General features: G+C 45.0%; 1 protein-coding gene across 9 annotated transcripts; it reads left to right on the plus strand.

Moving 5' to 3' along the window:
• Positions 1-8,724: 8,724 nt before the first annotated feature.
• On the plus strand, positions 8,725-23,602 carry LOC113572317 (solute carrier family 41 member 3). 9 transcript variants are annotated; one of them, XM_081706615.1, is made up of 11 exons: positions 8,725-8,790; positions 10,146-10,443; positions 15,780-15,887; positions 16,026-16,097; positions 16,623-16,767; positions 17,182-17,328; positions 17,695-17,839; positions 18,352-18,530; positions 21,508-21,642; positions 21,831-21,979; positions 22,238-23,602. In XM_081706615.1, exons 2-11 carry the CDS (start codon positions 10,171-10,173, stop codon positions 22,409-22,411), a joined length of 1,527 nt encoding a protein of 508 aa, XP_081562741.1. In that variant the 5' UTR covers positions 8,725-8,790; positions 10,146-10,170; the 3' UTR covers positions 22,412-23,602. The 9 variants fall into 9 exon arrangements, with proteins under 9 accessions (XP_081562741.1, XP_081562742.1, XP_081562744.1 ...); XM_081706616.1 differs by lacking the exon at positions 8,725-8,790 and adding an exon at positions 9,162-9,375; XM_081706614.1 differs by lacking the exon at positions 8,725-8,790 and adding an exon at positions 9,384-9,526.
• Positions 23,603-23,732: the final 130 nt, after the last annotated feature.

Here is a 23,732-nt window from a genome sequence, read left to right on the forward strand (position 1 = left end):
AGACAGGTTGATGTCATCATGACACTGTGGCATTCAATCTAAGATGTACCGGTGTTTGGGGCCAAGTGTGTGCCAAGAAAACATTCCTTACAGCACTACACTACCACCATCCTAAACTGTTGACAAGACAGTTTGGGTCCATGGATTCAGGCCAGTTAAACCAATTTTTGATTCTGCCATTTGCATGTCACAGCAGGAATCAAGATTTCTCAGACTAGGCAGCAGTTTTCCAATTTTGGTTTATCCAGATTCGGTCAGCTTCTGCCCACTGTAGTCTCGGATTCCTGTACTTGGCTGACAGGAATGAAACCTATTGTAGTTGTCTGCTGACGTAGCCCATGCGCCTTAAGCTTCAATGTATTATGTGTTCTGAAATATTATTCTGTTTACTATGGCTGTATAAAGTGTTTATTTGAGTTTCTGTAGACTTCCTCTCAGCTGGAACAAAAAATGGTTATTTGAGATACCATAGACTTCCTGTCAGTTTGAACCAGCCTGGCCTTTCTGCTGACCTCTCTCAGCAACGAGGCATTTCCGCCCACAGAGCTGCTGTTTGCTGACCATTTTTTGGTTGTTGCACCATTCTGGCTGAATTCTGAGACAGATGCCTATGAAATCCAAGACATCAGGAGTTTGTGAAATACTCAAGCCAGCCTGTCTGCCACCAACAACATGCCATGGTCAGTCACTCAGATCACACCCCCCACTCTGATTTAGAATGTGAACCTTAACTGAAGTGATCAACCTGTTTTATCGACTGAGTTCATGTCACCTGATTAGCCGACTGGATACCTACACGGATGAGCAGGTATACAGGTGTTCTTAATATTGTGTCTGGTGATGTATAGTATATATATATATATATATATATATATATATATATATATATATATGGTATAGTGTGTGTGTGTGTGTGTGTGTGTGTGTGTGTGCGTGTATACTCTATAAAATATTTTTAAAAGCTGACATGTTATTTTGACTCTTAACATTGAAAATAGAGTGAGGCAATGTTAGCTAGTGAGGCAGTATTAACTAGTGAAGGCAGTATTATTATAGAGTGAGGCAGCATTAGCTAGTGAGGCAGTATTAGCTAGTGAGGCAGTATTAGCTAGTGAGGCAGTATTATTATAGAGTGAGGTAGTATTTGCTAGTGAGGCAGTATTATTATAAAGAGAGGCAGCATTAGCTAGTGATGTAGTATTTGCCAGTGAGGCAGTGTTATTATAGAGTGAGGCAGTATTTACTAGTGAGGCAGTATTAGCTAGTGAATTAGTATTTTTATTGAGTGAGGCGGTATTAGCTAGAGAGGCAGTATTATTATAGAGTGAGGCAGTATTTGCTAGTAAGGTAGTATTTGCTAGTGGGGCAGTATTTGCTAGTGAGGCAGCATTAGCTAGTTGTCTGACAATGTGAGCCTGAGGTGCCTTTCAAACATGCTGGCAAGTCCACAATTTACTGTCTGGGTAATAAGTAAAGGAAGTTCATCAGTAACAATGGCTGATGATCAGACGTGTTGTGTGAGCTGACCCACTGCTGCTGGGGTGGTGGCTGCATAACATTATTCACAGTCAGACTGGAGCAAATGATCTGCCTGTTGTTGACATACTCATTTTACTCATTACAGTGTAATCAGTCAAACTCATAGATGAGTGTTTATTTTTATGCTGTGATTTGGGTTCACTTGCTTGATTTGTGACAGAGACTCCATGTGATCTGCTTGGCCTCTGAGTCGACCGGCTTGATTGCTTACGTTTCTTAAGACTTGACATGACACTTCTTTGTGACGCTATGTGTGTTTCTAACTCCCACCTCTGCTGCCATTCTAAATTATTCTAAGCTTTAGCATAGACAAACATGTATTATGTTAACAGTTGTGAGACTCAACAAGGTCTTTTGGTTGGGTGTATAAATGGTACATTGTCATTGCAAATATTCATGTATGTCACAATACGACATCAGCACTGACCATCAGCATTCAGCAGCCATTTGACCCTGAATACTCAACAACCATTTCAAATTTTCCCTTTGATTGTCCACTTCACCAGGCTGCAACAGCTTTGGAGGGGACGTTGCATCAGAGTCATCAGATCTTTGGGTAAACGTCTTAAACACCATGACACAGTATCTGGTAGCAGGATGTTGCAAATAACAAGCCAGTGGAGGATATCATCTCCACTTTTACTTAACAGCTAGGACACGAGCCGCCCACCTGATGCAGGAACTGGCGTGGGGAGACCACCTTGATGAATGCTGGATATGGGAAGACCCAAAAGGGCACGTTATGTTGTATGTGCTGGGAGGGGTGTAAACACTACCACATGAGTAACATAAGCCCATGATGGAAGCCACATGTTGTGTGAGCAGAGAGCTGGCTGGCTGGCGGCTCTTGGACAGACACTGTGCTGTAATTTTGTTGTCCACCACTGATGGTTTGGCCCCATTACAGTTTGGCTGCAATTCTATTGAGTGAGAATGCAGGGTACATGAATCTAATGACTGTACACAATTTGTTGAACCCAAAGCCAAACCTAACATCATACTTAAAATAATAACCAAACACACACACACACACACACACACACACACACACACACACACACACACACACACACACACACACACACACACACACACACACACACACACACACGTATGTTTATGTGTGGCAAAACTGTACAATTCTTGAATCTACCATCAGTATGTAAACAGTTTTTGGTATTAATGCAACTGACAGCACAGTATCCCAGTGTACAAATAAATGTTTTTTCTAAATGTTATTCTGAAATAATATCAGCTTGAGAGGTGTTTCACCCATACCACAACATAACATTCTGTGCACTGTGTACTGTGTGTAGGAGAACTTTTCTTTCACGGATGAATGACCTCCATCTGAAATGCTGTTTCTCTGGATACCTTATGTACTTTACTGCAGTTTTGACTACCAATACATCTTTTACTTCAATACACTGGACGCACGTAAAAGCTTTTAGTCGCCCAATATGTAAAGCTAGTCAGCTGGAACTCTCAGTCAGCCGGAGGTCCTGTCACCAGTGTGGTTAGTTTTTTGCGCAGAGGTAATGACTGGGAGGAAACACTTATGTAACAGGTGGAGAATGGCTCCAGATACACTGTGCTCTGGGAATGTTCTCCGGTTTCACAGTATCAGAGTGTGACTGTGCTGCTTCCAAGAAGGCCTGTAACCAATACCGCAGTGTACTCTAATGCCATAATGACTTTAGCAAATCGCGAGCAGACAACCCAGAGGCGCAATGCATTCACCCATTATCAGCATCCCAGTGTACATACTACTGCGTGTGTGTTTTCTTTTCACGCTTTGGCAAAACTTGAAAAAGTCCAGTAATAAATTCTTAGTACATGGTGTAATAAGATCATATTAATTTAAGAGTTCTAGAAGGAAAAAAAATCTTAAAATCAGCAAATTTTTAACACATGTAGCTCAGAAACACAAAGACATCATTTTTTATACAAGTAGCTGTTTTCACAAAGAAAGCAGGTTATCAGAGCAGACATTTCATAAGCAATCTGATAATGCAAGTCGCAAAGAAAACCGCACGAGATCTCACGGCGTGCCAATGACCAAGCACTCCAAGAAGACTTGTGTTGGAGTACTGATGTTTAGGAAGACAAACTCACTGTGGATCAACAGAGTGACATGGTGAAATCTCGTGGGTCACCCTATGAGCGTGTTTCAACAGGGTCAAAGCCACTGCGGCGTGTGTCATTGTCTTTTCCACCCGTGCGTTTAATCTCTGACTCTTGGTATGATTTGGTGATAGGCAAGCAGGTTTAATGAACAACAGGTTGGATGTGCTTTTCTGCTGGCCTTGGAGACTGCCCCGTTCCACAAGTCTAATAAACAGCCTGCCAATATACGATGATGATGGCAGTGTGTTAGATCAACTCTCCGTATAGATACATGTGTACTAACACAGGGCCTCTGCTTCATCTTCTATTTTGGTTGCTGTTCTTTTTGGATGAATAGAAATATCCCTGACTACAGCCACCCAGAGGGCTTGTGTTTCACTGCTCAAAGCAGCAAATGTTACGAAAACCCTTTTGTCATACACTGACATCATAAATTCTCATTATAGGTCTTAGTTTTTGTCATTTACTCACTTTACCTTTACATAACGGGTCCAGTGACAATTGAAACAAGCTCTTCCACACTACCATGTAAAAGTTTTGCCCCTGACGATTCAAAATCAAAAAGATGCAAACAGCGGATTTTTATTTTATTTTTTCTGTTGGAACACAACACTATGTGTCATCAGAAGATTTTAACGAAGCGCTACACCCTTGCAAAATGGTTCTGAATGGAACCATTTCAAAAAGCAAAACATCATCATCAGTGTGGTTGTTGGAGGTTTGGTAGAAGCAGGGGCTATGGACCGGAAGGAGAGGCGTGCAAGTTCGTAGTGGCACACCTACAGGTGTGAGTGCCTGGCACACCAAGAGACACAAGACTCTCTGAGAGGTTGTGAAATCCACTGTGTTCTGTCACGGCACACTTTAGCCCTTCCTTGGATTTTACACAGCATTACTGCTGACATAATAAGGAAAACAGGGAAAATCTGAACCTTTCAGTCAGTGTGTTTGTTTTTTAAAACAATAATAAATATAAATAAATCATTGTACTTACTGCATTACAGTCTCCTGTAATAGCAATGGACAGAAACAATAGAAACATTCAGTATTGGAGAATCAAATTTTGGTAATCATATATAATGACTACTTCCACAGAGTATCAACCACAGACCCCCAATAAACCATCCACAGGCATGGACAATAGCAAGACAAAATGGGAGATCAATCAACTCTATCTGATATAACGACAAAAAAAATCACACGACTAAGCATACAATGATGTTTGCACTGATGATGTCACCTCGATTGTTGATTAAATGTTTGCCACCAAAATATCAATCTCAGAGAACTCTACAACACCAAACCATCCCCATTGTTCGCTTAAGACCTGGGGGTCATATCTGGTTGGCATTTGCCTTCCTCCCAGGACCAAAGCAGGATCAGCACATTCAGAATTGCTGTGTGAAGAACTGAGGCTCAGGCTTGGGCATGGGTTTAGTGGATCAGTCTGGGATTCCTTCACCCAAAGATCATATGGTGTCAGCTCAGTGAGCGCTGGCAGGACGTTCTGCTGAAACGAGATGCCGCGAGTCAAAACGTGAATGACCAGCGTCTGTTCATTTCTGGACTGGGTGTCGCTTACACCATGTCATCAGCCATCATTACCTCCTGGACTACTGCCTTCCTCTCCAACACACAGACGTGAAGAGAAGCAAAGTGTTTATGTAGGATAAAGAAGGAGTGAGTGAACAGAGTGAAAGAGAGAATTAGCAAAGAGAGAGAGAGGGGCGGAAAGGGAGAGAGAGAGAGAGAGAGAGAGAGAGAGAGAGAGAGAGAGAGAGAGAGAGAGAGAGAGTTGGCACTGGAACCCAGTGCAGCTCGCTGGTCCTCATGTTATGTAATGGAATGTGCGGGAGGCCCCCTAGAACAGCTGCTGGTTCTGAGCATGCTCAGTGACACTCAGCATACTGTACAGCTGAAAAACATGGAAATGTGGTAGAAAACTGTACAGTCCTACACTGAACATGCTTCAAATTTACAAGTACAGAATCAGTAAAGTGTACAGAGGCTGGATTTACAAAAACATGGATATATGTTCTTGCTTTGAACCTTATTTTCCCAGCAGAAATCTTTATCTTAACTACAGCAGAATCAGACATACATGTGATCCAAGTTGACTGTCATATCAGAGTTTGCTGCCAGTTATTTATGAACTACTGCAGAAAAACAGGTCTTCACAGACTAGATCCTGTTTGGCAGACTGTTTGACAGAAGCAGTCATGTGCCAAAGTGATATTCATTCACAGGGAAGCCTGGCACAAGTCCGGGCAGAGCTACCCTTTGGGAGCACACACACACAAACCACACACACACACACACACACAAACCACACACACACACACACACACACACACACACACACACACACACACAAACCACACACACACACACACAAACCACACACAAACACAAACACACACACACACACACACACACACAAACCACACACACACACACACACAAACCACACACAAACACACACACACACACACACAAACCACACACACACACACAAACCACACACACACACACACACACACACACACAAACCACACACACACACAAACCACACACAAACCACACACACACACAAACACACACAGACACACACAAACCACACACACACACACTCAAACCACACACAAACACACACACACGCACACACACAAACCACACACACGCACACACAAACCACACACAAACACACACACACACGCACGCACACAAACCACACACACACACACACAAACCACACACAAACACACACACGCACGCACACACACAAACCACACACAAACACACACACACACACACACACAAACCACACACACACACACATAAACACACAAACCACACACACACAAACCATACACACATACACACACACAAACCACACACACACACACACAAACCACACACACACACCCAGACACACAGACAAAAAAGCCAGAGAAAGCAGTCAATAGAGCATTGCTTTTCATGTACTGCTGGGCTTTTAGGGGATATTCTACTATATTAACCAAGTTCTATCAATTTTCACCAGAGAGTGCTCAAGATCATAGCTGTGCTTTCAGTAATAATCTCTGTAACAATGCTTCTACCAAGGTTAGGGTTATCTACGTTCCTATAGTAGGGTTAGGGTTATCCACGTTCCTATACTAGGGTTAGGGTTATCTACGTTCATATACTAGGGTTAGGGTTATCTACGTTCCTATACCAGGGTTAGGGTTATCTACGTTCCTATACTAGGGTTAGGGTTATCTACATTCCTATACTAGGGTTAGGGTTATCTACGTTCCTATACCAGGGTTAGGGTTATCTACGTTCCTATACTAGGGTTAGGGTTATCTACGTTCCTATACCAGGGTTAGGGTTATCTACGTTCCTATACTAGGGTTAGGGTTATCTACGTTCCTATACCAGGGTTAGGGTTATCTACATTCCTATACCAGGGTTAGGGTTATCTATGTTCCTATACTAGGGTTAGGGTTATCTACGTGCCTATACCAGGGTTAGGGTTATCTACGTTCCTATACTAGGGTTAGGGTTATCTACGTTCCTATACTAGGGTTAGGGTTATGTACATCCTTCTACTATGGTTATGTATGTCCTGATGGGCCCAGATGTGCGTCCGGTGCTGTGCTTGGCCTGTATTAAGACACTGACTACTGCCATTTTGGGGAAAGGTTAGTGTTAGTGTTCTTCTTGACTCTTACCAGGTTTCTGGAAAAGACTGCAGTAGCCTGATACACAATTTGTAGCTTCTTCCTGGTTCTTACTGAACCAATCAGAGCTAAGCCATGCTGTCTGGTAGCTGTTAGAAGCATGCTTTGTGCTGGGCTTACATCTGTAACTTCTTTTGATGTGACAGTTTTATTAGGTAAGCCGGCACTGATGTGTGTGGTGGAAGCAATTAGGCATCGGATCTTTTCTGCAAAAACACACATAATGACAGGATGAACTTTCTGAGCAGTTAGAACAGGGTCACAAGACACTAGTCAACTTTTGCACCTCCGTCTTTGATGGAGCAACGCACCCTTACATGTGTGCATGTAAATGACACATACATATAACTGCAATGTGTTAGAGGAGGGTATCTTATATAAAAGGACATGATGCAGTGGGCTGCAGTAGACTGGATCCAGGGATGGTGCTGAATGAATGAATGAATGAATGAATGAATGGATTAATGAATGAATGAATGTATAATGGTGGCGTTCCACTGTGCGAGTACGCTCACAGAGGAGTGGAATCTAAATCTGTTATTTTTCAGGGTGACATTTTGTACATTTCCTATATTGTTTTATCATCTTTCCAAGTTTCATGTCTTTCCTAAAATAGAACCTACAATAGAAGACTTTTTATAGGGTTTGGAATGTGATTTCCAACAGCCATACAGCGTATTAACTAATTATCAATCTCACAGCCAATCAGAACAAGTAAACCATTTTTTTTTTTTTTTTTTTTTTCTGGTATGCTGAATCTATTTCTCTGTTTTATAAAATTTTATGCTGGAGCAGATTGTGTTTAATAATCACTTCTGTAAGGGTCTCCTTAGTACCACAGAACAAATACTGTAGGTTTCTACTGCCATCTAGTGGACGGTGCGAACCATTGCACCAGTCTGAGACATCCTTTAGCTATATTTGATGTTCAAGCAGGCTTAACACAGAGCAACAGTATAATTAGTGCAGACATGATCAGACCACAGTCAGTATAGACAGACACGTAAGGGATGTGCCCTGTAAGTATGAGGCACTCAGTAGTACCATCAACTGAACAACATATAAACAAAGGGCTGGAAAAAATCTGAAAGGAATTTGTGTGTTAGGGGGCTCTTTTTTTTTCTTTCTTGTTAAACATATAATACTATAACAACTCTGGCTGTTACTTGATCCTGTAAATGAAAACTTTCGAGAGTCCAAACGAGCATTAAAAGAGTTATTATACAACTATAGGCATCTATAGCACAACCCCAAGAAGCCCGCCTGGTAGAGACCAGTCAGGCAGGCCGGGGAGCTCCAGTCTGACAACGGGTTGAAATTTAAGATCCCCAGTCGCCTCCTCTCCCCTCCCCACTCAGACCCGTTATTCTGGGAGCTCGAGGTTGAGGCAGCTCCATAGGTAAGAAGCGTGCGCATTTTCTGCGGACGGAGTGGTATAGTTAATTAGCTCAATTTTTTTATTTGGTTTCAAGCATGATTTTTGTTGCTAGTTTTGGGGTTGCAGGGAATAGTTCAGTGTGGTGATTTAGTGTAAGATGGCAGCGTGCTGCATGGGCTGGTCTTTAAGGATCAGTGCTACTAAAGTCAGTGGGAATCCTCGACAGATCCCGAGGGGCTGTTCTTAGTCCTTAAGAAAATGTGATTTGCTTGCGCACGTCGTGTCTTCACGTTTTAAGCTTGCACGTGCAGAGAAATAAAAAGTCAAACCTAAACTACACCGTCATCACCTCCGCGCGCGACCCGCTGATGACAAAGATGCGCACGCGCAGGCCTACCCCCTTTCGAACAGTTACACAAAAAACATCAAGAACCGCAGATTCGTGTACTAAAAGACCTCCTGTCTCTTATATATTGCGGATGTGTAATAATTGATCAGTGATGTTTGTTGGTCGATTCACGTCTTCCCATAGCTCGCGAGAAAGAAAGCACGTGTTTAGTTTGTAGTAAAAATACCCGTGCTGCATTCTCGAGGCTATACACGGAAGTAAGTGCTGTGGTTCGCGCGATAGCTTCACACGTCTGCGCGCTTCTGCCGGTGATGGCCTGATGTTGGACGGCCACTTGGCCGTCGTGCTTTTAACTCATAATGAAGGCTAATCGTAATATAAGCACACATGCATCTGTGATGTTAAACGGTAGGATATTCTGTAGTACCTGAGTCTGCATGCTATCACACAGCCCCGTGTCTCTGTAGGGTTGATCACTGTAAGCGTTATGCGTAGTAAACTACAAAGCTTAAAGGCCACGTTAATCGTTATGTTTGTAGAATAGCTCCACTACATTACTGACTACCGGAGTCTAATGGGCCGCACGGCTGGTGACGCTGCCTGCTTCCCAAGTCATACTTTATTTAGTGAATCATGTTTATTTCGCAGTAGGCCTGGATGTGACTACTAAACGGTTAAGTCTGGTTGGTCACTGCTAAGCACGAGGTTATAGTACTGTAACGTAGCTACGAATCCAAAACGTTACTGATGTGCATCAGTCGGTAGGTACCGTGCTGGAGTAACGCAGGGTGCCATCAGCTTCAATAAGAGCAAGCCGTATCCATATCGGCTTATAACACGTTCTGTAATCGTAGCTTTATGCGTAATCAGGAGTCACTAACATCAGGTCAGTGTCTTGTGTGGTGAAGCCTTGGCAGCAGAGTAAGATGCACCTTAGATTAAGATAACTGGACTAAAAGATTAATTCGTAAGAACTAGAGAAGCCTGGACTACTGTTGCACAGCTGGCCGTGTTCCCTGTTGCCCAGGACAGGGAGCTAAAGGGGCGTCACCATGCCTGCAGATGAGGTCTACCAGAGGAAGGGTGGAGCGCACAAGAAGTCCAAGAAGGGCAGGGGCAAACGGCAGGTCAATGAGCGGGCCGGCCACCAGGAGGCGCTGCTGCCCCCTCTGCTCCCGATGCCAGCAAAGCCCGCGGAGGAGAAGAGAAGACCCTCGCGAGCCGAGGAGGAGTCGGTGCTGTCTGTCGGCCTGCAGGTGCTCTGCCCCTACCTGCTGGCCGGTGTGGGCCTGGTGCTGGCCGGCACGGCGCTGCACAGGGTGCAGGTGAGATGCCGCTCTGCTGCTCGAGAATATTGTTGTAACCCACACGCAAGAATATTGAACATGCTCTTCAGCTTTAGGTTCTAAAATGATGGTTTTAGAGTTCAGGTGTGTGTGTCGAACACACGTGTCTGCCAACTGGTGAACTGAACTGGTAGTGGTTGTAACATATGGCTGAGTTTACCCAGGGTTGATTGTCCAGTCAGTCAAATAGATTTGCTGTTTGTATAGAGTCTGTTCCTCACAACACTAACCAGAAACTGATTTGGTTGACTTGATCGCGCAAGAACATTTTTACTGTCTTTGTAGAAAAGTCTTAAAAGATTTGAGCAATGAAAAGCATGTGTCTATGAAACAGGAAGAGCACCTGAAATGCACTGTGCAATGGCTGTAATGTGGTGAGGGAGTGTCACACTCTTTGGCTTTCGGCTGCTTGTGGCTGGACACGTGCTTCTCTGGAGCTGCCACCCAGGACTCTGGGAGCTGTTCATTTCACTCTGCAGTGAACATATTATTTGATGCAAAGTAGATCAAGCAGGGGACCATAGGCTTTGTTCTAGATAAGAGAAGAGCAGTAAAATAATTCATTTCTATGCATCTGTTTAACATGTATTGATATGTTTTTATTTGCCATTCAAAGCACATTAAATAAAATAAAGAAACGATAGAAAATCACTGACCATCTGGCACATTAGATCAACTTTCCACTTAAAAGTGCTGAAGTCTGATTCACTGCCATTGAATCCTTTCTATTAAATAACTGATGTAGACTCTAGAACGGCTCGTATAACAGTGGTGAAACTGCGAGGTATTCATGTCACCTGTTCACTCCTATAACATGCATATGGAGCTGAACTACTAATGCAGGTTCCTCAACGCGCCGCGTGTCCGCTGTCAATCAGCGCTCTTGATTAGAGGAACCGCCCGTGTGAGTGTACAGGTTAGTGACGGACACCGAGCATGAGCTGCACGCGTTTGCATGGCTGTCTTTGGTCCTTGCGCGCTACCCAAGAGAACAGTTACAGAAATGAAAGCAACCATCTTCAAGAAAAACAGTTGATATTGTCTGAAGAATCACGATATAAAGAAAAATCGACTAATTTCGACAGAAGCAAGGAAAGGACTCAGCTGAAGTGCAGGCATAAATCGGTTAGCTTCTCCAGATCGCCTTCTCAGCATGCACGGCCCTGCAATTTGTCAAACTTTGCGAGAACATTGATAATGAGAACAGTGAGAATTAAATTTTCATGTAAACACAGTAACACTACACTGGTCGTTTGCCGCTTGTCCTTTTAGCTTTGTTTAAATTTTGGATCAAACATGGTCACAATTCTGTAAGAGATGAGGAATCCAGAAAGATGTTATTGTCCAGAAATACAATCTGGGTTGGTAGCGTGTGTGTGTAAAAGCCTCCTTCTGGACAGTCATACTCACATCCACAAACATGCCACTGAGTGAAGACAAGTCAGGGTATAGAAACAACAATGCTCCCACCTTGAATAGTTTCAAATCCAACCATTGTTTCTGAATCCATATCGGGCATTTACGTTGTTCAGCTGTTAAGAACACAAGTTTTGATGTGAACTCTGAAAATCCTTGAACTGCCACTTTAACCCTTAGCCCGTACCAAACAGTTCTGTCAGGGTCTTTTAAAGCCATCCGTGATTCAATTCACGTCTGCGGATCTGAGGGGCGTTGCATCCTGACATGGGCGTGTTACGGGCTCCAGCAGGAGGCGTGGTGTTGTGGAATGGTGGCGACACAGACTGCAGGGAGAAATTGCTGCGTCACTGTGATGTGCTCGTCTCAGGGCTCCCAGTCTCAGGCTGATGTCTCTCCATCGTGCTCTCTCTCTCTCTCTCTCATCACTCCCCCCTCCACTCTGCGTGGAATCGGTCCGTTTGCTGCCGATAAGACAGAGCTGCAGGTGGGCGGAGATATGCGCATCAGCATGGGCTGACACCTGGCAGGGGGCGGGGCAGGGCTGAGACCAAGCTCAGGACGTGAGGGACAGCCGGACACTAACCGCATATCCAGCAGAGGGAAGGCAATGAACGAAGAAGAGGATGAAGGATGAGGGATGAAGAGGAGCTTCAGTGTGGTTGTCAGGGGGTGGGGTGTGCTTATGTCACGTGGAGGGGGCAGGGCTGCAGGGAGGGAGGAAGGAGCTCAACATGTTTGTTACTACTCCTGACTCCCACACCTGGCGTGAGGCCAGAGCCTTTTGCAGTGGATGACTAGCTGTGAGTGTGTGTCAGGAGCCGGAGTGAAGTGTGTGTTGCGATGGTGGTGAGTCACGACACTGGTGACGAGGCAGGGACACCACGAGCGTGAGCACATACTCGTAACACACACACACACCTGCATCTCTATGGTAGAACGCTGACAAAAATAGATGTGCTGTCTTGATCCCGCAGCGGTTCGAGTAAGGCGGGTGTGTCGGGCTGTTGGGGAACTGCTCAGGACATTACCCCGTCTCACCAAACGCGCTCTGCCAGCGAGACACGTGCTAGTGGAGTGGAACCTGTCCAAAACGAGACAACTCTGGAGGATCTATTGACTGCCATGGACCGAGGGAAAGTGTATGTGGACGCTAAAGATATCCACTAGCTTGGACACATTTTCTGTTGTTTTTTGGGATGTTGAAAAGTAACGATTATGACCATGAAAAGTAGCTTTACCATTTCTCAAGTATCAACAAGTCATCTGTAGGACCTCTGTGTGGGACAGAGTGGAACAGACTGGCTTTTTAATGGTTTAGCGGGACAGGGCACAGAGCAGTCTGGGCTACGCAGCGTCCTGACATTGCTGATTTCCGTTCCTGCCCTGTGGAATACTAAGAAGGCAAAGATTAGGAGTTAATTTCTTCAGACTTCTGATGTCTTCTTATGTCATTTGAACCCTGTAAATCATTTTTATCCAACTGAAGTTTTGACATTCAGAATTCTTTGGTTATTTTTCACTGGGATTCAAGAATTTCCTGCTTCAGCATGAAGAGCCAGTCAGGGGGGCGCTGAAGCTCCATCTGTGGCATCCAGCAAGACTTCCAGGAACTGTCCCCTGACCCAGCAGACCTCTGAAAGGCACCTCGGCTGGTGGATGCAGGAGCAGAGATGGTGGTGACACAGTTGGAACTGGAGTTGTTCTACCAGGGGAAGAAGCTTCGAGGTTTCACCTGTAAGCTGACCCGGTCGGCATGTGGCTTCCTGCCCGAGAACTCCTGCCTCATTGCTGCTCAGGTCCTGGTCCCGTACCTGCTCTCTGGACTGGGCATGGTGGCAACTGGAATCCTCATGGATGCCATTCAAGTAGGACCACATCTCACAGTGGTCTGCATGTCTGTCGTTGAGTTAGTTGGCAGAATACTTGCTGAAATTGATGAGAAGTTGTAGCTCATTCTAAATCGTTACATTTTCACATGACCTTCCAAACAATGTTCATTCTTCATACTATTTTCATCTTTTACATATATTTTTTCATATATTGTAGTTTTTTATATATATTGCAGATTTTTTTGTTGTTTTTTTTTTTTTAAATCACACATCAGTTTATTTACAAGAGGTTTCCTTCTAAGGTCATGCTTGGTGAGCTTTGTGCAGTGCTTGTCTCCTGGGTCTCTCCAGCAGGTCACTTCCTTTTGTCACTGTTAACTGTGAATTTTCATTAAGTATTTAATTTCCAAGTGTTTTGATCTAATCACAGGTTGTCTAAAAAGTGTGTCTCAGCATCAGAAAAATGCTGCTGTCAGCATAACCCTTATTTGTTTTCTGCTTAATATCGTTTAAGAAGGTTGTTTTCCTGCTGCCTCATTACAATGCTAACAAGCCCAGCCAGGTTGCCTGTGTTCTCCCTGGTGCTTGGAGTCTGTGAGATAAGGCCAGGTGCCCTGGGTGCCAGTCTGAGCTGTTTAACTGATGGGGTGGGAGGGTTGAGAGATGGGCAGCATGCACTGATGAGCCAGTGTGTGAGTGCTGGTGATATAGTGAGCTGCACAGCCAAGCCAGCTTTCAGAATGAGGTTCTGACATGACAGCTGGGATGTCACACGGTTTATAAATACACACGCTATCTTACTAGGCACTGCGCCTGTCTGCTTATTTAAACACTGGCCTTATTTTTAGTTACTGGGTTGTGGGAGGACTCTCACCTGCTAACACTCTAAAAATGGCCGTGACTTACAGTGGATCGTTTTTGTTCACGTGTTTATTTTTTAAAATCTAACGTGTGGAATTGCTTTTCTGTCATCCACACACACTAGCACAAACATTGAAATGATTGCTAACTGTCGACATTTCAGCAGCTGCTAGACATGTGACTGACTGTGATGGTGATTTGTAATGTTCGAGGGTGATGACAGCTAGTGTTTCACATCTGACCATAAAAGCCGTGTAATGTATAAGGCAGTTTATGGCAGTTTATACACACTAACCTCATCCTCAGTAAATACTACTAAACTGAGAACCCTGGTACACTGGGACTGTTTCTGAATTTGTATATGGAAGGAAGGTTGCTGGTTCAAGCCGCAAGTTGGCAAGTTGCCACTGTTGGGCCTCTGAGCAAGAACCTTAACCCTCAATTGCTCAAGTTGTATTCAGTCATAATTTTAAGTTGCTTTGAATGAAAAAGTGTCAGCTAAATGCCACTGCATATTGGGAACACCCCACAAAACCTGCTGTCACAGAGCCGCTCCTGTACTGCAGAAGACGCATCCTGCTGTCATCTCTGGGCTGTCACGCACCACGGAAGGAAGAGGCTGTCGGTGGATAAAAAAACAAAAGTGAAAAACTTAATCGTTACTAATTACAATTATAAGAAAACAGAGCCTCATATTTCCATATTCACTGAGTATGTATGAATTTAATCCAAATAAGTTTGGGGTAGTTCATATTTTAAATGTGCCAGCTAACTGGCCTGACGTTTGAATGCCTTTGCACATACTTTATAGTGATGTTCCTAAATCACTCATACTTCAGAGATTAGTGAGGAGTGTATATACGCGTGAGAAAGTGAGCAGATTTCAGACACAGCGTAGGTGTTTTCTGTGTTTCAAACTCAATCAAAAGTTATCCACAATATTTGATGAGTTCTAAGCCACCAGTTGGCCTCTACAGGCTTCAGTGCACTAATCTTTTGTTTGTAAAAGTGGGTGTTTGTTTGTTTGTTTGGCTTTCTTTAGCACAGTGGCATTAGTGTATGTTTAATTACGTTGCTCTTAATAATTCAACATTACCTGTTCTACATTACACTTAACTCGTGTGTGTGTGTGTGTGTGTGTGTGTGTGTGTGTGTGTGTGTGTGTGTGTGTGTGTGTGTGTGTGTGTGTGTGTTTGTTTGTTTCAGCACTGGGACGTATTTAAAGTCATCACCGAGGTGTTTATCCTGGTGCCTGCTCTAGTCGGCCTAAAGGGAAATCTGGAGATGACCCTGGCCTCTCGCCTGTCCACTGCAGTAAGTCCTCTCTGTCCACTGCTTCACTTCTGTTGTTATTTCTCTCATGCTTCATGCCACAGCCAGTGCCTCATATCTGCTTAATGGACAAAAAAATGTTTTCCTGTTAACGGACACCTGCTTCTCCTTCTCCTGCAGGCGAACACCGGGCAGATGGATGAGCCCAGCCAGAAGTGGTTAATGGTGTCCAGTAACCTGGCCCTCATTCAGGTCCGCTTCCACTCACGGAACTGCAGTGTCTAAGAACGCGGTAACAGGAAGAAAATAAAGCGGCACTGGACTGTGTGCCTCTGAGATCCTTGACCCCCTCTACTGTGTCATGGAATTAATTTTGTATGGGCTGGAAACAGGAACTACTGTACCAGAAGCTCCTGGTTTATTACAGCATATAGTCTAGCAAGACATTTTCAAAGGAGTGACATTTATTAAACAGTTCATCATTGTTTTAGTAAATAAACTATTTAACGGTTACATTGTAACACTTCAGCATTCCAGCATTTACATTCCATGCTGACAAGCAGGAAGTGGGGTTTGTGCTCTGCTCGGGCTCGGAGAAGCTGTATGTGGCTCTTGACTTCAGCTTGGTCTTCACATCCTCTACCAGCACAGCCAGGCTTTGTTCTTCAAATAACAGAAAGGGTTGACACAGGCGAGCTGTATTAAATACCAATGCTCACCACTAGAGGGCTATCTGAGCCCAGGGCACACAAGGCTGAGCTGCTTCTTCCCCCCCAGGTGCAGGCCACCGTGGTGGGCTTCCTGGCGGCTCTGTCAGCCGTGGCCCTGGGCGCCGTGTCCAGGGGCGGCGTGGAGCTGGACCAGGCTGCTGTCCTCTGTGCAAGCAGCGTTGCCACTGCGTTCATCGCTGCGCTGTCGTTAGGTACCTGACGCACCTCCGCCTCCAGCCTCCAGTTTTAGCACGGCCTCAGGGGTGATCTGCTCTGGTCTGCACGCTTCTCCAACTCCCAGTACACCTGAACTCATAAAGCACTCAGTAATACGGTGATGAACTGGATCAAACATGCTAGAAACCAGGGCAGTGGGTCTGTAGAACTGAAGTTGAAGACTCCCTGCTGTGAGGTTGGGTTCTCTTACAGGGAAGGTTATATTCTGCCACTTTGGAGAGGTTTTGTAATTGTGTTTTTGTTGTGAAAGTATTTTTAGAACTCTTTCAAATAGCATGAAAGAAAATCTAAGCGGCATTAATTAAGTTTCATGCAAATCGGGATCCTGTTGGAGTAGCTTTTATGCACAGGGTATTGTATTTGTCGTCCTTTAAACCCTTCCTCTCCAGGTCTGGTGATGATCGGAGTGGTTATTGGCTCCAGGAGGGTGGGCATCAACCCGGACAACGTGGCCACCCCAGTCGCTGCCAGCCTGGGCGACCTCATCACCCTCTCCCTGCTGGCTGGTATCAGCAGTACGCTCTTTCAGTACAGAGGTACAGCCGCGGAAACCCATGGAACACGCCGGCGTAGTGACCGTGGGCCCAGCAGAGGGCGACAGGAGCATTTTGTGTCCATATCAGTGTTCTGTATCCATGGTTTCAGATGAGCAAACGAAATTAACCCCTTAGTGGTACCTGCCTATGCAGGCAGCCATTTTGGCAGTCAAACAGGCAGCTGCTTTGCATGTTCATCTGGGCTGTGGCTGAGATTAGCGTGTGATATGTTCTAGAGTGATGAAGCTATTCCACTCAGGTCAGCCTTCAAATTCCTGAGACACACATGTTTGAAACGTTAAAGTTTCTTCACTGGTGATGTGCTAAGGGTGTGTGTTTGAAAGCCACTGTATTGATTTTCTGTAGATATCTGGTACCTGGCTCCTCTGGTGTGTGTGTTCTTCCTCCTACTGATTCCACTGTGGGTGGTGATTGCCCGACGCAGTGCTCAGATCAGAGAAGTGCTGATATCTGGGTGGCAGCCTGTTATAGTTGCCATGTCCATTAGCAGGTATACACACACACACACACACACACACACACACACACCCATGTCAGAGGTTTGGATTTGACGCACTGGGGGTGCAGGGGAAGTCCACTGATTTCTCAAAATTTCTACATAGTTTACTTTTACTTTGAAGAAAAGAAAAATAGGTTTTCAGATGAATTGCTTAACTGTGATGGGAAGCAGAGCTCAGCAGGGTTTAGATGTTTTTTTATCCACCAGCAGTAAAGCTGCATATCTGTTTTGAGTTTTTATATGTAACATCGATCATATTGCGCATATACTAAATATTTAAAAAGTTTCCATTGTGTAATATTTTTCCTGTAAGCTCTGGATTCTGGTTGAGAGTATGCTACTCTACTGGCTGCTGCTTCTCACCAGTGTGTGGACTGGATGTAACAGCATTGTACAGTGTGTTGACTGTAAAGAGTCCTTGGGTACTGAGAAAGGCGCCATATAAGTGTAACTTCATATCATAACATTTCCTTACCAAATCTTCCTCTTTGCCCTGCAAGCAGTAGTTTGTACAGGATTGGCCTTTTTTGGAGAACAAGGCAGGATTCTCTGGATTGGTGTTCTGCCTGCCGCGGTGATGTGTTCTTTCTCTTGTTAATCAGCTTTGGTGGACTGATCCTTGATAAAACTGTCAGTGATCCCAACTATGAAGGCATGGCTGTCTTTACACCTGTGATTAACGGTGAGTGAATTATCATTGAATCAGAGACTGTGCAATGCATATTTATCTGAAATGCAGACTTAGAATGCAAACTTTCCCACGTGTTTTCTGTGGTGTCTAGTTAATTTTTACTTCAGTTGTGGTCTCGCGTAGGGCATAAACTTGCCTGACACTAGCCTATGTATGTGTGTTAGACGAACACAGATAAGAGAAACACTGAAGTGTCCTCGTCTCTCTGTCTCATGGTTGACACCCCCCCCCCCCCCCCCCCCCCCCGCTCTCTCTCGCGCGCTCTGTGGATGCAAAGGGATAGCAGGTCCTTGAGTCAAGACAGAAGCCTGGGGTTTAAAACTATAGTAGTGCAGCACCAAGTTTCTAGATCTCTGAGCGCCATGTCTGGTGTGAAACCACATGACCAGGTTTGGCAGCATCAAGACGGTTCTGACTACTTTCCCATAACAAGCCACATTTGTTCAATTCTGATTTTATCTCCCCTCATATTGGATTTGCTTGTTTTAATGGTTTACATTTATAAGCAGGACAGCTATCTGTGTGTAATATAAACACACATCTGTCCTCTTAAATGCCAAATGTGCACTTTAATGCAGTTTTGCGGTGACCTGCTTCATCAGCAACCATAGCGTTGTGTTTGTGAGGTGACTTGCAGTATTAAGAATGTGAAATGTATGCGTGGCCTTTTGCTCTGTTCGAGGTGAAAACGCGTCCGACACATCTTTAGCAGGCGCTGCTGTCCTCCACTCTTTTTTCGAACACTACAGTACTAATCACATCTGTGTAGGCAAAAGAACATGTGAATTCCGATCCGTCTGTTGTCATTCAACTCATGTCCCTGAATCGGATACGAATCCGATCTAGGACCACATACGAAAGCGACTCAAATCTGATTATAAAAGACCGTATTTAGGTGTTCACACAGCCCCGACACAATCACATCTGTCACAGTAAGGCAAAAAAATTGAATTTGAGTCACAGGTTGGTAACGTTGGGCTGTAGACAGCCTGGGATGTAAAGAACCGTTAGGGTCGGTTAGGTGGGGTGGGGTTAGGGTTGGCTAGGTTAGGGTTGGTTAGGGTACGGTTAGGGTACGGTTAGGGTTGGTTAGGTGGGGTGGGGTTAGGGTTGGCTAGGTTAGGGTTGGTTAGGGTACGGTTAGGTAGGTTAGGGTAGGATTAGGGTTGGGTTGGTTAGGTTAGGTGGGGTTAGGGTTGGTTAGGTATGGTGGGGTTGGGATTGGTTAGGTAGGGTTGGTTAGGTAGGGTAGGGTTAGGGTTGGTTAGGTAGGGTTAGGGTTGGTTAGGTAGGTTAGGGTAGGGTGGGTTAGTTAGGGTTGGTTAGGTTAGGGTTGGGTTGGTTAGGTGGGGTGGGGTTAGGGTTGGCTAGGTTAGGGTTGGTTAGGGTACGGTTAGGTAGGTTAGGGTAGAGTTGGTTTGGTTAGGTGGGGTGGGGTTAGGGTTGGTTAGGTATGGTGGGGTTGGGATTGGATAGGTATGGTGGGGTTGGGATTGGATAGGTATGGTGGGGTTGGGATTGGATAGGTATGGTGGGGTTGGGATTGGTTAGGTAGGGTTGGGTTGGGTAGGTGGGGTGGGGTTAGGGTTGGCTAGGTTAGGGTTTGTTAGGGTACGGTTAGGGTTGGTTAGGTGGGGTGGGGTTAGGGTTGGCTAGGTTAGGGTTGGTTAGGGTACGGTTAGGTAGGTTAGGGTAGGGTTGGTTTGGTTAGGTGGGGTGGGGTTAGGGTTGGTTAGGTATGGTGGGGTTGGGATTGGATAGGTATGGTGGGGTTGGGATTGGATAGGTATGGTGGGGTTGGGATTGGTTAGGTATGGTGGGGTTGGGATTGGTTAGGTAGGGTTATGGTTGGTTAGGTAGGTAAGGGTAGGGTGGGTTAGTTAGGGTTGGTTAGGTTAGGGTAGGGTTGGTTAGGTTAGGGTAGGGTTGGTTAGGTTAGGGTTGGGTTGGTTAGGTGGGGTGGGGTTAGGGTTGGTTAGGGTTGGGTTGGTTAGGTATGGTGGGGTTGGGATTGGTTAGGTAGGGTTGGGGTTGGTTAGGTAGGTTAGGGTTGGTTAGGTAGGGTAGGTTAGGGTAGGGGTAGGGTTGGTTAGTTAGGGTAGGGTTAGGGTGGGTTAGTTAAGGTTGGTTAGGTTAGCGTAGGGGTAGGGTTGGTTAGGTTAGGGTTAAGGTGGGTTAATTAGGGTAGGGTTGGTTAGGTTAGCGTAGGGTTGGTTAGGTTAGGGTTAAGGTGGGTTAGTTAGGGTAGGGTTAGGGTGGGTTAGTTAAGGTTGGTTAGGGTAGGGTTGGTTAGGTTAGCATAGGGGTAGGGTTGGTTAGGTTAGGGTTAAGGTGGGTTAGTTAGGGTAGGGTTGGTTAGGGTCAGGCTAGGCTTCCCCTGTTTGTTCAGCTATGATTTTCCACGCTCACTACTTGGTTCCTCTACCACAATGACTCAGCAAAATGCAGCATAGTGAGAGATTGCAGAGAAGAGCGGAACAAAGGGTATTACGAGAATCAGGTTTACACTCACACAAAAATAGACTTTCTGATTTGGGTTAAAATTAGATGGAAATAAACACCCATTTTTACAGCTCACTTGGAAAGGCAAATAGTCTCAAATGAGAACTGTGTTGTGACTGAGGGGGGCGTTATTTTGATAGCTGTGAGGAGGGCTGTGCTCACGGAGAGGACAGCTAGAGGCACTTTCTGAAAAACTGCTTCTGCCAGCTTCACTTCAATGCCACCAAAAACATGGAAAAGCTCTAAATCCTTAATTTCATATTGTGGTGGAGAAGAAGAATGTAGGAGAAAAACGTGTGAACGTGAGTCCCATGAGAAGTACTTGTCAGGAAATAACCCATATTTTAGGATCTATCTAATCTTTCTGTCTGTCTCTCTCACACACACATACACTGAAATGGAGTGAATGTGAAAAGTGGAATGGTAGTGAGTGATTCATCAGTGAAGGTGGTGCTTGTTCCTTCAGGTGTTGGAGGGAACCTGGTGGCTATCCAGGCTAGCCGGCTCTCCACCTACCTGCACTACTGGGCTGTGCCAGGAATCTTGCCCCACAGGATGAGGCAGGACTGGCCAAACCCCTGCAACACCTTCTGGTCTTCAGGTCAGACTCCTTTTTGAACTCAGTCCAAGTTCAGCAAAACATGAAAGTGCAGTTAAGTGCTGAGCATTCTGGGTAAGATTTGAACCTAACTGAGAAACTGTTCATCTCCAGACAATGTTTCATTAAACAGTCCTGTTTGGAAATGAAACATGGAAATGAGGGCCATTTGATTGCGTTTGTGGCCTCAGGAGTGAACTCCAAGTCGGCGAGAGTGCTGTTTCTGCTGGTGGTGCCCGGTCATCTGGTATTCCTGTTTGCCATCAGGGCTCTGCAGGGTGGAGATGTAACCATTACACTGACCTTCACCTGCTGTTACCTGTGTGCTGCTCTGCTCCAGGTTTGTGAACACACACACAGTATGGGAAGCCTTTCCCTCTGTAACAATACAAACGTGCCAGATGAGCAGGTCTGAAGGTGGGAATTCCAACACATTCCAAAAACACACGACTGAAGTGAAGATTTCCACATTCTGGTGGTTTTCTCCTCATCTATCGGCATGCAGAGTAACTCCAAGGTCTTGTCACCAAGGTGTTGACCAGCTGAGCGGCTGCTGCTACTGGATCCACTGATGATTGCTGCGTGCTTCCTCCCACAGGTGGGTCTTCTGCTCTACATGGCAGACCTGATCGTGCGTCTGACGTGGCGGAGAGGTCTGGACCCTGATAACTTCTCCATTCCCTACCTGACCGCTCTGGGAGATCTACTGGGAACTGGATTCCTCGCATTGTGCTTTCGCCTGGTCACAATTCTGGAGGGGCTCAGTCACTGAGCTGCTAACCTCCCCCCCCACACACACACACAGGCATCTAAGAACCCATTATTACACATGACATGCTCCTTTTACACAAGTTGACAGTGAATACTAACGTGCCACCACTCACCCCCAGGGACTGGGTTTTTTCTCATAGTAGGCACCTCAGTGCACCCACAAGCACTTAACCCCAACTGACTCTTGATCCTGTGGTAGCCTGGAGGTCAAATAAACGGGTCCGGGTCAGGAAAGATAGGCACCACTGAACCCGTGATTACCAGGACAAGAGATCGAACAAGAATTGAGGTCCTGGAAGTTATAGACAGTGGACTAAAAGGTCTCTATTAAACTCACACTGTCATAACTGACCTATGGATATGTTCTCCTGTGGCTTCTTCTTCAGGGAAGTGATGGAAAAACACCTTTACACACATTTACGTGCACAAATTACACACACCTTTACACACACCTTCATCTAAAAGGCTACATAATCCAGGGCTTCTCGGTCATCCAAGATGAGCTGTATCCAGTTGTCATCCCAGATGTTAAATGGGCTTGAATGTGCTTAAAGCTGGAAGAACTTCAGAGGATGGAAAGGTTTTCCACATGTTTGCGGCAAGCTGTGTTCAGTCATCTCTTTCTCTTCGGAGTGTTTTGGGTCTGTGACTGAATGGGTGCTTCCACACTCCAGCATGACCAGATTAAAAGACTCAGCTGTGACGAATCTCTCGGCTGTTGGTTTGAATTACAGTAAGGAGACGTGTTCAAGGAAGAGATTTGGAGTTTCCTGCTAAAAAGGTCAACAATAATGAAGACAAACATTCAGGTGATTTGCTGAATATTTTTGTTATTGACATGCCTTTGAGTGAGTTTGTCTCACTGGTTTTGGAAAGTGTTGTCTTTAATGCTGGAACCATGAAGCCACCATCCAGGTACAAATCTTTTTAATGTAATAAGAATGTGTTCTTAACTGGAACGTTCCATTCTCAAACCTTAGATATGACACTTTTATTTAAAACTCTAACTTGAGTGGGAAAACCCCATCGTGTTTTATACAGTTCACTTGCTGCATTTTAACAAGGTTTCAGTCATTTCAATGTTTAATTTATTTCTGTACATGATACATTATTTCACAAACAGAGATCACACTGATCATGTAGCCTGGCATGTTTCCCCTGTCCCTTAATAAAGACGAGCACAGACCACAAACCAGAAGCTTGCTCTCTCACTTTAAAATCAGCCACGAATCAAAACCAGAGGACGGGTCGTTCTGCCCAGAACACAGTGGCCTTCACAGTTTAACAGTACCGAAGTAGGTTCTCAGCTTGTGTGCAAAATA

Source organism: Electrophorus electricus, chromosome 24, assembly GCF_041902795.1.
Source record: "Electrophorus electricus isolate QZ-2024a chromosome 24, ASM4190279v1, whole genome shotgun sequence".
In the NCBI taxonomy this organism is placed as follows: Eukaryota; Metazoa; Chordata; class Actinopteri; order Gymnotiformes; family Gymnotidae; genus Electrophorus; species Electrophorus electricus.

Bases quoted from the DNA above. Each gene is read 5' to 3' on its own strand.
- LOC113572317 (XM_081706613.1), top strand. From the start codon at position 9,478: ATGAAGGCTAATCGTAATATAAGCACACATGCATCTGTGATGTTAAAC. The intron at 10,444-15,779 runs GTGAGATGCCGC...TGTTTGTTTCAG, and splicing joins CGGCGCTGCACAGGGTGCAG to CACTGGGACGTATTTAAAGT. The intron at 16,768-17,181 runs GTACCTGACGCA...CTTCCTCTCCAG, and splicing joins CATCGCTGCGCTGTCGTTAG to GTCTGGTGATGATCGGAGTG.